Source organism: Pelodiscus sinensis, chromosome 28 (assembly GCF_052426305.1).
Source record: "Pelodiscus sinensis isolate ZL-2025 chromosome 28, ASM5242630v1, whole genome shotgun sequence".
Lineage (NCBI taxonomy): Eukaryota > Metazoa > Chordata > Testudines > Trionychidae > Pelodiscus > Pelodiscus sinensis.
This window is the reverse complement of record NC_143079.1, coordinates 1861381-1875990: the sequence shown is the minus strand read 5'-3', so window position 1 is coordinate 1875990 and position 14610 is coordinate 1861381. Positions and strand designations below refer to the sequence as shown.

Sequence of the window (14610 nt, the reverse complement as noted above, 5' to 3'; positions counted from 1 at the left end):
CATTTTAAGTAATATTCTCTCTCATTTTTTAAAAATCTAAATCTAGATCAGAAGACTTGAGCCTGTCGGACAATCAAAGGTGAGTTTCAAATAGGTAACATGAGTGCTCTCATTTTACCATTTATATTTTATTTATTTGTTTTATGGAAGTACTCCAAGGCCCTATTCAGGATTGGGACCTATTATGTTAGGCACAGTTCAGTAATGAGGATAAAAGACTCGGTGGCTGTGTCTAGACTGGCAAGTTTTTCCGCAAAAGCACCTGCTTTTGCGGAAAAACTTGCCAGCTGTCTACACTGGCCGCTTGAATTTCCACAAGAACACTGACGATCTCATGTAAGAAATCAGTGCTTCTTGCGGAAATACTATGCTGCTCCTGTTCGGGCAAAAGTCCTTTTGCGCAAAGCTTTTGCACAAAAGGGCCAGTGTAGACAGCTCAGTTTTGTTTTGTGCAAAAAAGCCCCGATTGCGAAAATGGCGATTGGGGCTTTTTTGCGCAAAAGCGCATCTAGATTGGCACGGATGCTTTTCCGCAAAAAGTGCTTTTGCGGAAAAGCATCCGTGCCAATCTAGATGCTCTTTTCCGCAAATGCTTTTAATGAAAAACTTTTCCGTTAAAAGCATTTGCGGAAAATCATGCCAGTCTAGATGTAGCCACATGTGTGAAAGCAGGTCAGAAATGGTGTTGTTTCAATACTCGCAGGTTTATTTTTCAAAATATTGTCTACTCATTGTGCAGTAGGAATACAGCCACTTACCAAGCTATGCAACAACTGCTGAATTTGATGGTACTCCTGGATAAACTAATTTTCTGCAAGATACAGCCCATTTCCTCTGCTAAACTGATTAAAAAGCTGCCCAAAATCTTCACCCCTCAGTCATCTGCAAAATTAAAGTATCTGGTCCCTGAACTCTTGTGCTGAGTCCTTGACTCTGGTCTAGAGCGAATTCGGGCTCTGGGTTTGCCTAGCGCCCTTTGGAGTAGCTGTAACTCGTGTCCCCTTCTCCCGCAGCGCGTAGCGGAGCGAGGCGGCGGCGGAGCCCGAGGAGGAGGCGGCGCGAGGCGGCGCGGGGCGGGGCTTGTACCGCGTCCGGGCCAATAAACGGAGATTCCCGCCCGCGAGCTCTGGAGTCCGCGCGTCCCGGGGGGGGGGGCTTGGCTGCAGCGCGCGGGCCCCCCCCGGCTCGAGCCCCGGGGCCGTTCCCGGCTCCAACCGGCGCCGCCTGCCCCGCGCCATGGGGCCCGTCCTGGCGCTGCTGCTGGCCCGCCTGCTCCCCGCGCTGGGTGAGCCCCCCCGCACTGACCCCCCCGGGCACTGCCCCCCCCCCGGGGCACTGACCCCCCCCGGGACACTGACCCCCCCCCGGGGCACTGACCCCCCCGCACTGACCTCTCCCCCGGGACACTGACCCCCCCCGCACTGACCTCTCCCCCGGGGCACTGCCCCCCCCCACTGACCCCCTCCCGGGGCACTGACCCCTCCCCACTGACCCCCCCCGGGGCACTGACCCCCCCGCACTGACCTCTCCCCCGGGACACTGACCCCCCGCACTGCACCCCCCCCCCGGGGCACTGACCCCCCCCACACTGACCCCTCCCCCGGGGCACTGCCCCCCGCACTGACCCCCACCCCGGGACACTGACCCCCCCCGCACTGACCTCTCCCCCGGGACACTGACCCCCCCCACTGACCCCCTCCCGGGGCACTGACCCCTCCCCACTGACCCCCTCCCGGGGCACTGACCCCCCCGCACTGACCTCTCCCCCGGGACACTGACCCCCCGCACTGACCTCTCCCCCGGGACACTGACCCCCCGCACTGACCCCCCCCCGGGGCACTGACCCCCCCGCACTGACCCCCCCCGGGGCACTGACCCCCGCACTGCCCCCTCCCGGGACACTGACCCCTCCCCACTGACCCCCCCCCCGGGGCACTGACCCCTCCCCACTGACCCCCCCCGGGGCACTGACCCCTCGCACTGCCCCCTCCCGGGACACTGACCCCCCCCCGGGGCACTGACCCCCCCCGGGGCACTGACCCCCCCCGCACTGACCCCCGCCCGGGGCACTGACCCCTCGCACTGCCCCCTCCCGGGACACTGACCCCCTGCACTGCCCCCCCCGGGCACTCATCCCCCCGCACTGACCTCTCCCCCGGGGCACTGACCCCCCCCGCACTGACCCCCCCCGGGACACTGACCCCCCCCGCACTGACCCCCCCCGGGACACTGATCCCCCCGCACTGACCTCTCCCCCGGGGCACTGACCCCCCCACACTGACCCCCCCGCCCGGGGCACTGACCCCTCCCCCGCACTGCCCCCCCCCGGGACAGTGACCCCCCCGCATGACCCCCTCCCGGGGCACTGCCCCCCCCCACTGACCCCCTCCCGGGGCACTGACCCCCCCCCCCGGGACACTGATCCCCCCCGCACTGACCTCTCCCCCGGGGCACTGCCCCCCCCGCACTGACCCCCCCTCCCGGGGCACTGACCCCTCCCCACTGACCCCCTCCCGGGGCACTGAGCCCCCCGCACTGACCCCCCCCCCCGGGGCACTGACCCCCCGCACTGCCCCCCCCCCCGGGACACTGACCCCCCCGCACTGACCTCTCCCCCGGGGCACTGACCCCCCCACACTGACCCCCTCCCGGGGCACTGACCCCCTCGCGGGGCACTGACCCCCCCCCCGGGGCACTGACCCCTCCCCACTGACCCCCCCGGGACACTGCCCCCCCCCGCACTGACCCCTTCCCACTGACCCCCTCCCGGGGCACTGACCCCTCCCCACTGACCCCCCCCGGGGCACTGACCCCCCCCCCGCACTGACCCCTCCCCCCGGGGCACTGCCCCCCCCACTGACCCCCCCGGGACACTGACCCCCCCCCACTGCTCCCCCCGCACTGACCCCCCCCCCCCCGGGGCACTGACCTCCCTGGGGCACTGACCCCCCCCACTGCCCCGCCCCGGGGCACTGCCCCCCCACTGACCCCCTCCCCCGGGACACTGACCCCCCCCTCCCCCGGGACACTGATCCCTCCCCCGCACTGACCCCCCACTGATCCCCCCCACTGTCCCTCCCCCCCCGGCACTGATTCCCCCCCCCACTGCTGGTCTGCCGGGAAGAGACCTCCCTCCCTGCCCCCCCCAAGAAACCCCCCTCACTGCCCCCCGTCTGGGGAGACCCCATTCACTGGCCTGCTCTCCAAAGAGACCCCCCCTCACTGCCCCCCGTCTGGGGAGACCCTGTTCACTGGCCTGCCCCCAAAGAGACCCTCCCTCACAGCTCCCCGCCTGGGGAGAGACCCTGTTCACTGGCCTGCCCCCCAAAGAGAGCCCCCCATGTCACTGCTCCCTGCCCGGGGAGATACCCTGTTCACTGGCCTGCCCCCCAAAAAGACCCCCCCATGTCACTGCTCCCCGCCTGGGGAGAGACCCTGTTCACTGGCCTGCCCCCCCAAAGAGACCCCCCCATGTCACTGCTCCCTGCCCGGGGAGAGACCCTGTTCACTGGCCTGCCCCCCAAAAAGACCCCCCATGTCACTGCTCCCCGCCTGGGGAGAGACCCTGTTCACTGGCCTGCCCCCCAAAGAGACCCCCCCATGTCACTGCTCCCTGCCCGGGGAGAGACCCTGTTCACTGGCCTGCCCCCCAAAGAGACCCCCCATGTCACTGCTCCCCGCCTGGGGAGAGACCCTGTTCACTGGCCTGCCCCCCCAAAGAGACCCCCCCATGTCACTGCTCCCTGCCCGGGGAGAGACCCTGTTCACTGGCCTGCCCCCCAAAGAGACCCCCCCATGTCACTGCTCCCTGCCCGGGGAGAGACCCTGTTCACTGGCCTGCCCCCAAAAAAGACCCCCCATGTCACTGCACCCCTGCCACAAGAGACCCACTTTATATCACTGTCCCCCGCCAGGGAGAGACCTGCTCATATAACTGGCCCCAAGAGAGACCCCTTCCATGGCATCACTCCCCCCACGGGGAACGACCCCCTCCCCTAGAGTAATACAGTTGGTGAAGATTATTTTCTTCTCCAGGTTCTCAACGATCATTTCTGCAGATCATGGTTCCATGGTCAATGCCATCAAATCAAAATGGAAACCTGGTACTACTGAGTATAATTAAGAAAATTAATCATTCAAAATGATGAACTAGAATATAATAATTTTGCTTATGCTGAAGGTACAACTGAAAAATCTGCCATGCCCAAATTTGTAGCTTTTATTATTTCTGTGCAACATCATGAAATATTGGACAGTCAACCGTCTTGACATATTGAACTCCATGTGGCAAAGTCCTTGAGCATTTAAACTTCTCGATTTAAAGGGGAACTGCAAATCTTTTGTACAACATTTTTTAAAAAAGTCTGAGATTCCAAAATCTTAAAGCTATGGCCTTGAAATATAGTCTTGTCACATGCAAAGTAATGCTCAATGAAAGTGTTGTGGTGTTTTAAATTAATGTAATGTCCCTGGAGAAAGATCCTCCTGGTTCACTACGAAAATCTCACTGAAGTCATTTGCCCAGAATGCAGCACCAGTCAAAAATGTATGTAAATATTGGAAGAGAAATAACACTGAAAATAATATCTGATCACACAAATTGATACCAGACTCTCACCTGTATCATATTCCATTCTCGATAGCTTGTCTCTGAAAAATGTTACAGAAATAGAAGAGGTCTAGATTTGAGCAACAAAACAATTCGACACAATTAGACACATGGGGAAATGTATCTCTGAGATTAGGCGAGTTCAGTTAAAAAGATGAACAAGAGACGGTATTTTGATGAGATGTGTAAAGTAAGAGTAAGAACATTGACATATTCAGTGGAAATGGAAAGTAACGTATTTGTGACTGCTAAAAGAAAATAAACGTTTTATTGGTCAACAGTTTTTATAAGGGATATAAACACTCCTTATTCAGGGTATAATCCAAAAGCTAACCAAGGGTGCAGGGGCGGGTTGAAATACATTTATGAGCAGATTATTCTATAATGGCCCTCTATACTTCTTGTACCTGCCTTTGACATATCTGGTACAGGCTATTGCTGGAGAAAGGATACTAGATTAGACTGCAACTGCTCTGAAGCATTATGGCAATCATTACGTAAATAATTTGCACGTAGTGTTACTTGTCTTTTAAATTATAATAATTTTGATCAATGATTGTAGTTAAATGTTTTATGATAGCTGAACATCATGATTTAACGAACCCCCATGAGTTTGTTCCATTTGCTCCTTCAGTATAATTATTTGGCTCCTGTGAAAATAACTTCATAGCGTTGCACTTTGCATAGAAATTATATTGCCACATAAAATATTCCTGTAAATTATATAGCATTGTACATTGATAGATGATTTTGTCCCCTGTGGTAATTGGAACAGGATTTCACATCGTTTATTGATTGTAACTATATATTTTGAATTGTTATACTGTTTTCACTTTTCACAGTTTCTCCTGCTCCTTAGCTGTGGTTGGTTATAGACAAGGAACTTCTTTTAAAAGGAATTTATGATTCAGTTTAAGAAATCAAAGATCGAGTCACTCTGTATGGCACAGGACTTTGGAAGGGTACAAACAATATGTTTTGTTAGAAGTTGAGAGGGGCCAATTCCTGATTTGGAATATTTTAATCTCTGCCCATTCTCTTGAGAAATACTTGCAGTGTACTTCTTCAGCGAGCACGTATGTTCCTGTTTAGTAGAATTACTGAACTATTTAAAAAACTGTTAGTAAATTCTCTATCATTCTGGGTGCTTTAGGAACAGGTGTCCTACATCATTACAATAGAAGAGAGGTCATACACTCTTCACCTGAAGCAACAGTAAGTGACTAACTTTGTTCCTCACCCTTTGGCTGAGGATCGTGTGATCAGTTATAATAAATGTTTCTAATAAATCCTGTCAGGTACTGGATGACTCGTTTTTCACTTCCTCTTGTTTTCCAATCTTTGGTTGTTATTTGTTGTCTCCAAGAGTCCAGACTTCTCCAATTTATTGCTTTAGGCTATGTCTACACTGCCGTTTTTTGGGAGGGAGGGAAAGATACAAAATTGCGTATCTTTTTCCGTTTGTGTTTTCGGAAGAGGCTTTTCCGACATTTGGCCCCATGTAGACGGGGTCAAATGTCTGAAAAATCTCCTCTTTTAGAACATCCCTTATTCCTCATAAAATGAGGAATTCAGGGATGCTGAAAGAACATGCCTGCTTTTTCGGAAACTATTCCAAAAAAGGCCGACGTGTTCCCTGGATGTGGCAGAGTTTTTCCGGGATACCTCCAGTATCTGGGAAAAGCTCTGCAGTCTAGACAGAGCCTTAGTCTGTTATTCTTAGTACCGTATTAAGCACTGATAAATGGTGTATCTAAGATTCTTGAAGAGAAAGTACTTTTATAGATCCCTGTGTTCTTGCATTTCAAGACCTGAAACAGGAGTCTGAGATTACACTGCAAAAGAACCTGGATCCTGCAGAGGGTTTGTAGCTGTGTATCTTGAAGCCTGCTCACTACTGTCACCTCAGCTAATCTCACTCAACAGTTTTCTAGTCAGAAAGAAACCATAAAACATTAAATTGTGAATCAAGAAACAAGGGTGGAAATGTCTTTGCAGCATGTTGAAATAAGTGTGTGCGCGCTTTTCATTTTCAGGAGTGTATGCTACTTGTTTTGGAATTCAAACTTTTTTCTTTTTAATAGAGTATTTTTACCCAGTACTTTCAGGGTGTATACTTACAGCCGAGATGGGGCTGTTCAATCTGATTTCCCACATATTAAGGTAAGATTTATTTACAGTATTTTGCAGGCTTAGCTTTTTCAAAATAAAATCAATTACTGTTAGAAATACTGTCTGGGAATTTAACTTATATTTTAAAAATATTAAGATGACTTTCCTGTTGGAATGTTCTTAAGGCTTTTCTTATTGCTAGTCCTGGCATAAACTTTTCAGTCAAAGATAGTAACTCTAATGGATATTTGTAAGTACAAATTATAATATTTAAATGTAGAACTGGATTAACTGCCTTATCAAGAAAGTATCTGAGGTAAAAGCACTGTAACAGAGCTTTACATAGGGGTTTTCTGAAGCTGTTAGCGTCGATTTGACTTGGTTCCCATTAAAGTTAGTTGGAGTGGATTTACGCCAATGCTGAACATTTTTGAAATGCATAAAATCAGTAGCATAATTTAACTGTGAAGATCAGAGTTGCTTGTAAAATCAAAAGAAAAACAGATGTAAAAGAAATACGGATTTCTTACAACCCTGAGCATTTCATTATAGATATAGCACTGGAGTATTGGAAAGGAAGGATGGTCCAATGATTAAGGCCCTAGCCTCGGAGTTGACAGACCTAGATTGAAATTACTCCCCTCCTCCCCCAGGCTTCCTGTGTAGCTTTGGACAATGTTACTGTGTCTCTGTTTCACTTCCCCATAGAACTTCCTTACCTTATATGAATGTAGGCAGGCCAGACAGGAAGTGAAAAATCGAGATGGGGCGGGGGATGATAGATGCCAATATAAGACAAAGCCCGAATATTGGGACCGTCCCTGCGAGATGGGGGCATGTGGTAACCTTACATGAGTGCCATGGAGGTGCTCAGATACCCTGGTAATGGAGACCATAGAAGTGCCTGAGATAGATAGATAGATAGTAGTCTCCAGACTGTGCAGCTTTGTGGAGGAGCAGTACTGGGATTACAGCGGCGCCATGGCACCCAGCCACACTGAGAAGAGGCCCTGTGCTCCAGCCCCTCACTTTGTCTGTGCTCCACCCCCCTCAGCCTCCTGATCTGAGTCCCCAGTCACCACTTGCTCCTCTTTGTCCCCACTCCAGATCTGTCTGCTCCTCTCGTGAGCAGCAGGTGGGGCCCTGGGAGAAGAGACTGAGCAGGAGCGAGGCCTTGGGGCAGAGAATGGGCCAAGTGGGAGGCAGGACCCCAGTTCGGGCAGTGGGGCCCGCAAAAGGTTAATTTTGCCTGAGAGAGGTACAACAGTGAAAAGTTGGTCTTTGGAGTTTTCCAGTTCTCTCCTATCTTCTCACGTGTGCAGACTGCAGTCAGTGTCCTTTAATCCATCCATGGGAGCATGCCCTTTCAAATCAGACTGAGGGCATGATTCATTATGGCTATGCACTGCCTCAGCATTTCAGTTCTGAAATGACTTCCAGCTCGTGGGTAGTGAACTGCTCTTACTGATAAGTAAGCCATTTTTCTTTCATTATTTTTTCTAGCGTGATTGTTTCTACAAAGGCTATGTTGCAGGTTTTCCAGATTCAGCGGTGACACTCAGCACCTGTTCTGGACTTAGGTAATGGCATCGCTGTTATTGAAATACAGAAGTTAAATAGTTCTAAAAGTTTTTTTGCATTTACAGTCTCTGTTGCCTTTCTGACTGATTGTGGTTTCAACTCAAACCATGTTCTAGTTTCACACAGTTGTGGCTTTTTCAGAGGGATATTGCAGTTAAAGAATGTCAGCTATGGAATTGAGCCTTTGGACTCCACACCTGGATTTCAGCATCTAGTTTATCAGATATGGAATGAAAACACAGAGAGCCTGCTTTTTGTAGAAAACGATTCTGTTATATGGAGTGAAGGGATGGCACGCAAGCTGGATACAGGAATAAAAGTGAGTGCTGGTTGATTTGCTTTGCTTTGCTAAGATAACGTTTAATATGTTAGTATCTGATCTACTCTAAAATTACGAAATATTTGGAACCAGATTCTTTTCTTAGTTCCACTTGCACATCCCCATCAAAGCTTGTGGGGTTGTGTGGATATTACTGAATTTGTCCCTTGGTGTTAAGTCTGAAAGACAGGGCAAAGTCACTACATTGTGGTAATTTTGGTTTATTCCATATGTCTGATATTCAGACACTGAGCAACTCAGCTGGGGTATGAACAATATTTTACCTCTTTTGATTGGGCATTGTGACAACACACATTACTTTCCTGGCCATGGATGGAGACATGGGGATGCGACATGGCTAGTAGAAGCCATTACTTTATTAGGAAAGAATGTGGCTGGGAAGCTGTGGTTCTTGCATGCTTGTGGGAATGTGATCAAGTGCCCTCAACTGGTTTGAGAGATCTTGATGTCCTGTGTCACCATCTTGCCCATTGATGTTTTACTGCTAACGGGGATATTCTCCTAATGGGGAGGGCTTTAGGCACACACCCTCAAAAATCACAGTGGAGACAGCATAGCTGAGGCCTCACAAATTGGGCTGAGGTTTACACTCCTAAATCTCCTCCATGGAGCCTCACACTACCGTTCAGCACCTGACATAGCTCCGGGCACCTGGAAATCGTCAGTTCTCTCTGTCAGTTGTGAGTGTAAGTGGCCATCCATATGTAGACAGTGTCTACCTCCCACTTTCACTTTTCATTATCAGTACCCCTATACTAGAGCCTGGCAAATCCATGGATATCCTCTTTATAGCTGCAGGTATCACAGCTGCAGGTGTGGGTGCAGATATCCATCTGTGGCTCGTTGCAGAAGTGGGTACCAATTTTGTATCTGCACAGGACTCTCCCCTACACAACTGGTTATGAGAAGAGTTTCAGCCAGGCCATCAGGGAACAACAGAGCTTTGTCTCATCAGGGCTTTTCCCACCGATTGATTTAGTCGTTTCTGAATTGCACTAATGAAGCTTGGGCATTCTGCATCTTGTTTGTGACCTCTGCTCTCTGTGTCTATTCACACTGCTAGTAATGAGCATCCCAGGTATAATGCAGAAGTAATTCCTTAATGTACTATTTGCTTTAAGTCACAACAGAGTTTCATCAGACACTCCAGATATCTAGAAATGTATGTTATTTTGGACAAGGCTCTGGTAAGTCTGAGCTATCACTCATTTCTATTGTCCTACAGTTTGCTCTTAATTTGTATTACACAATCGGATTCCAGCTCTAAAACTACCTCTCTGTCTTTGCAGCAACATATATGCATTACAAAGGGCATCTGGGGTTACTCTTATACCCCCATTGATGTGTGAACCATTTTGATTAACCCTATGTCATATTCACAAATGAATGCGTACTCCTGTCTGAAGTGAATGTTCCAAGGGAGAGCAGCCAGCTCACTGAACTCCTGCCTTCTTCTCTGGGCAGCCCAGCCCTGGGTGTGGGTACAGCCTGCCGTTAGTGAGTCCACCCCTCTCGGGATATAAAGCAAGCCCCCATATACTGACCTGCCCCCTTCCTTGTGCAAGGGAGAGGGAAGCAGTCTGTCGGGCAGCTTCGTTCCCAGGCCTCAGGGCAAGTCAAGGTCAGGGCTTAATCCTGGGGCTGAGAAGGGAGTTCTACAAAGGATAATCAGCCCAATCTGTCTCCTTTCTCAGAGGGCTTAGTCACGCACCTTTCGCAGGCTCTGGGTCAGTTAGTGACACAGGCTGGTCCCCAAGTCTGGGTGCCAGAGCCAGGGCCTGCTTGCTCTGAGTGCCCCTGCAGCTGCGTGGAGTTCCTCTCTTCTAAGGGCTTGTGTCTCACCTGAGCAGCAGCAGCCCCATGGGCGCAGGGCATAAGGACGGATTGTGGCATAGGAATTCCTTAACCCTTGCCTGGCTCACGATCAGCTGTGTTTATCACTGGCCTGGCCACAATGCCAGACACTGAGTGCTGCCCTCCATGCTGCGAGTGCTATCGTGAACGTCCCCTGTTTGCAGTGAGGTGCTACTGCAGTGGGTTTCTTTGGTGTTTCTCCCCCAGAGCATGGAGCACTGTAATTGGGTGTACACAGCACATCAGCCTCTAAGAAAAAATCCATGTGAGGGGCAAAGAATGCCACATCCCCAGGGCCATTGCCTCTCCCCCTTGAAAGCGTGCACTGCCAGGCCCAGGCTTTTCAAGGGGATTTGTTTCATAAAAGGGGTCATCCAACAAACAAAATACAGGCAGTCCCCGGGTTACGTACAAGATAGGGACGATAGGTTTGTTCTTAAGTTGAATTTGTATGTAAGTTGGAACTGGCTCCAGATTCAGCTGCTGCCACTGAAACTGACCAGGGGCTGACTACAGGAAGCAGAGTTGCTCTGCCCCCAGCTTCCTGGAATCAGCCTGATCAGTTTCAACAGCTGCTGAATCTGGAGCCTGGGACAGAACAGCTGGGGCGCTGCCCGGTAGGTTCCCACAGGACCAACCCAGCAGCACCCCAGCTGCTCTACCCGAGGCGTCCCGCAACAAAAGCCTGGTCTGCTGGGGGGGGGGGGAAGCGCACTAGCTGCACCCCCTCCCCCCCAGGAGACCAGGGAGACCCGAGCAAAGCCGCACAGGCGGAGGGACCCCGCCGCCCGTGTGGCTTTGCTCCTGTCTCCCTGGTCTGCTGGGGGCGTTCAGCAAAGCCGCTGGACCCCCCCAGCAGACCAGGGACACCCGAGCAAAGCCGCCGCCTGCTTGGGTGTCCCTGGTCTTCTGGGGGGGGGGTCCAGCGGCTTTGCTGGACCCCCCCAGCAGACCAGGGGGACAGGAGCAAAGCCGCCCAGGCAGTGGGGGTCCCGCCGCCTGGGCGGCTTTGCTCCTGGGCAAACGAGCAAAGCTGCGCAGGCGGCGGCTTTGCTTGGGTGTCCCTGGTCTGCTGTGGGGGGGAGGGTCCAGCGGCTTTGCTGGACCCCCCCAGCAGACCAGGGAGACCGGGAGAAGCTTTTCTCGCCCCGGAGGACACGGGTGGCGACCCGCCGCCCGTGAGCTCCGGGGCGAGAAAAGCCCCGTTCGTAAATCGGATCCGCGTAAGTTGGAGACTGTCTGTAGTCCTAACTCCATCCAGGCCTCAGGCTTCAAGGCCACCCCCCAGAGGCTCTAGCACCTCAGCTCCGGAAGTGAATCTTCCAAGGGAAAGCAGCCAGGTCACTAACTCCTGCCTTCTTCTCTGGGCCTCCCAACACTGGGTCTGGCCTTTCGTGGCGCAGGAGCTGCATGGCTGCTTCTCTGAGCCCCAGCGCCTCCACTGCCGGGCTCAGCCAATTTCAGCCCTTTTATTGGCCAAGGAGTAGCCCAGCCCCCTTTAACTAGCTGGATTTGGGCACCAGGCTCAATCTGTCAACAAACAAGCAGTTAATAGCCAAAAAGACATTTTCAAAAACCAGAAGTCAAATCCGACTGAGGAAAGTAGAACAGAACCTGAACGATGGCAAGTCAAGTGTCACACTATAATTAGGCAGGGCGAAAAAGTTGCTCTTCAGATTCTAGCAAAAGATGCACAAAATAACAGCAATAACTTAGCAAAGTGGCTGAAACTATTGTTAAGCACAATATTGGGGCCGCCAGAGCCAGGTGGGCGTTTGGAGCAGAGGGTGGGGAGCTGGGTTCCTGGAAGGGAGAATTAGATAAGTTCCTGGAAGGGAGGTCCATCAGTTGGCCCAGATTGTCAGACACACAGCCCCATGCTCCGGATGTCCACAAACCCCTGAATGCCAGCAGCTGGGCCTGGATGGCAGGGAATGGATCACTCCATGAATTGCCCTATCTTTCGAGTCCTTCTGAAGTACGTGGCACTGGCCACTGCTGAAATGCAGAGCACTGGGCTAGATGAACCCTAACTCTTTATGGCCATTTGTATGCTCTTCCGATGGCTGCTTTCTCCATTCTACCGAATGAGTTAGGTGCAGGCGGGAGTCTATGACATGGAGAAAAAGAGAGAGGAAATGTCTGTGAGAAGTGGGCAGGTTCCATAGTCTGGCAATGGCACACAGAACTCAGTCTGGAACCTGCGTCTGTTCCTGCGGGAAGTGATATGGCTACAGAATGTTGCACTGCAGTGACATGCTGTTGTAATCTAAAGAGTTTGTGTTGTTTTTCAGTATGACTATATGGGTTCAGAGAAGGATGTTGTAACAGACAAAATAGTCCAGCTCATTGGCTTTGTCAACAGCGTAAGTGACTGCCTGTCTCTGTCCAATTCCTGTGGGTGTTTGGGTTAATTTTGCTGGTAGCTACAACCTCACAGGGTGAGTGGGGGGCCCAGGATCAGGACTTCTGGGTTCTATTCCTGGTTCTGTCATTGACCTCCTGTGTGACTTTGCTAAGACACCTCATGTTATTCCACAAATTGGATAGAATACTTGTCGGTGTCCTACATCACAAGGGTCATGTGAGAACCTTGTGGTGCTTTGAGAACCATGGATGAAAGTTGCAGTAGGAGAAGAAAATATTATTACCACATGAACTCCAGATATTTCATAGATTATATTATTCTCTGGTGGTTATTTGAGTTCAATTTTTCATCCTCAGGATAGTAAGTCTGTAGCAGTTAGATTAAAAACCATTTTATATTCCTCACTGCCAAGGTTAGATCATTTGCCTCGAGAGTCATCAGAAACCTCAGGTACTCTCAGCCATCTGAACATAAAGGGACTTGCAATGTATCCCCCTTTAGAATTGTTTTTATTTTTACTCTGACCACCGTCGGTATGGGCACTTATTACTGTTTTTATGACATTCATGAATCATTTTCTGTCTTAAGCTTCCTTAGGTTATGTTTGATTGTGTGTACAGGGTTGAGAGTATGATAAGCCTCAGTCTTAGCACCACAATCCTCCAGATGTGGAATTTTCCAAACTTCCAAACTCTGCTTTTAACTTGGGGTCACAGTGCAGTTCAAAGTATATAAAGTGACCCGGGGTTGAACTCAGATTGCTAACCTGAGTTTAAAGCCAAATTTCTGCATCCAGACTAACATTTTAACCCGAGTTAGCTAACCTGAGTTGAGAATGCACCTATTTTTTGGCAGTGTAGACATAATCTTGGTTATTTTAAGCTAACTTGGTTATAAAAAGAACTGGCTGCATTGTTGTAGCCACGCTGGTCCCAGGATATTAGTGAGAGAAGGTGGGCGAGGCAACATCCTTTATTGGATCAGCTTCCATTGGTGAGAGAGACAAGCTGTTTGAGCTCATGCAGAACTGAAGAAAAGCTCTGTGTAAGCTGGCACTTGTCTCTTTCACCAGCAGGAGTAGGGCCAGTAAAAGATATTACTACCTCACTCACCCTGTCTTCCTAATAAAAAGAACTGACAGTTGTGATGCATGAACTGAGAATAACATCATGTGGGATATTCAATATTGGTTAATTCTGCATTTCTCAAACTGGAGGTCGTGAGCAGCTTAGAGGGAGATCGCAGTATCACAAAGTTTGAGAACCTCTGGGTTAATTGAATAGCATTTTATTTTGAGAACACCTATGCGTATACACTGCCTATGCCTATGCACTCTGGCTGTGTCTACACTGGCGCGATCTTGCGCCAAAGTGGCTGCTCTTGCGCAGCCATGTATTCTTGTGCAAGTAAACTGATGTTCTACTGTATAAAATCAGGGCTTCTTGCGCAAGAACTATGATGCTCCTGCTCAGGAATAAGCCCTTTTGCGCAACTGTTCTTGCACAAGAGGCCAGTGGAGACAGGCAACATGAATTTCTTGTGCAAGAAAGCCCTATGGTTAAAATGGCCATCAGAGCTTTCTTGCGCAAGAGAGCGTCTACACTGGCAAAGATGCTCTTACACAAAAGCACATCTCTTGTGCAAAAGCACATGCCAGTGTAGACGCTCTCTTCTGGAAGAGTTTTTGCACAAGAAGCTGCCAGTGTAGACATAGCCTCTCTGTGAACATTTATGCCTATACAAATT

The 14610-nt window shown here is 50.7% G+C and overlaps 1 protein-coding gene across 1 annotated transcript in view; it reads left to right on the top strand.

The window, feature by feature from the left end:
- Window positions 1-14610, top strand: part of LOC102455681 (disintegrin and metalloproteinase domain-containing protein 18) — a 30893-nt gene that overhangs the window by 700 nt on the left and 15583 nt on the right. Inside the window, exons 2-8 of the mRNA XM_089773735.1 lie at window positions 47-79; window positions 5763-5824; window positions 6694-6772; window positions 8225-8301; window positions 8444-8621; window positions 9764-9829; window positions 12791-12862. Of these exons, the coding sequence (XP_089629861.1) occupies window positions 47-79; window positions 5763-5824; window positions 6694-6772; window positions 8225-8301; window positions 8444-8621; window positions 9764-9829; window positions 12791-12862 (567 nt within the window). The remainder of the gene's footprint in view (window positions 1-46; window positions 80-5762; window positions 5825-6693; window positions 6773-8224; window positions 8302-8443; window positions 8622-9763; window positions 9830-12790; window positions 12863-14610) is intronic.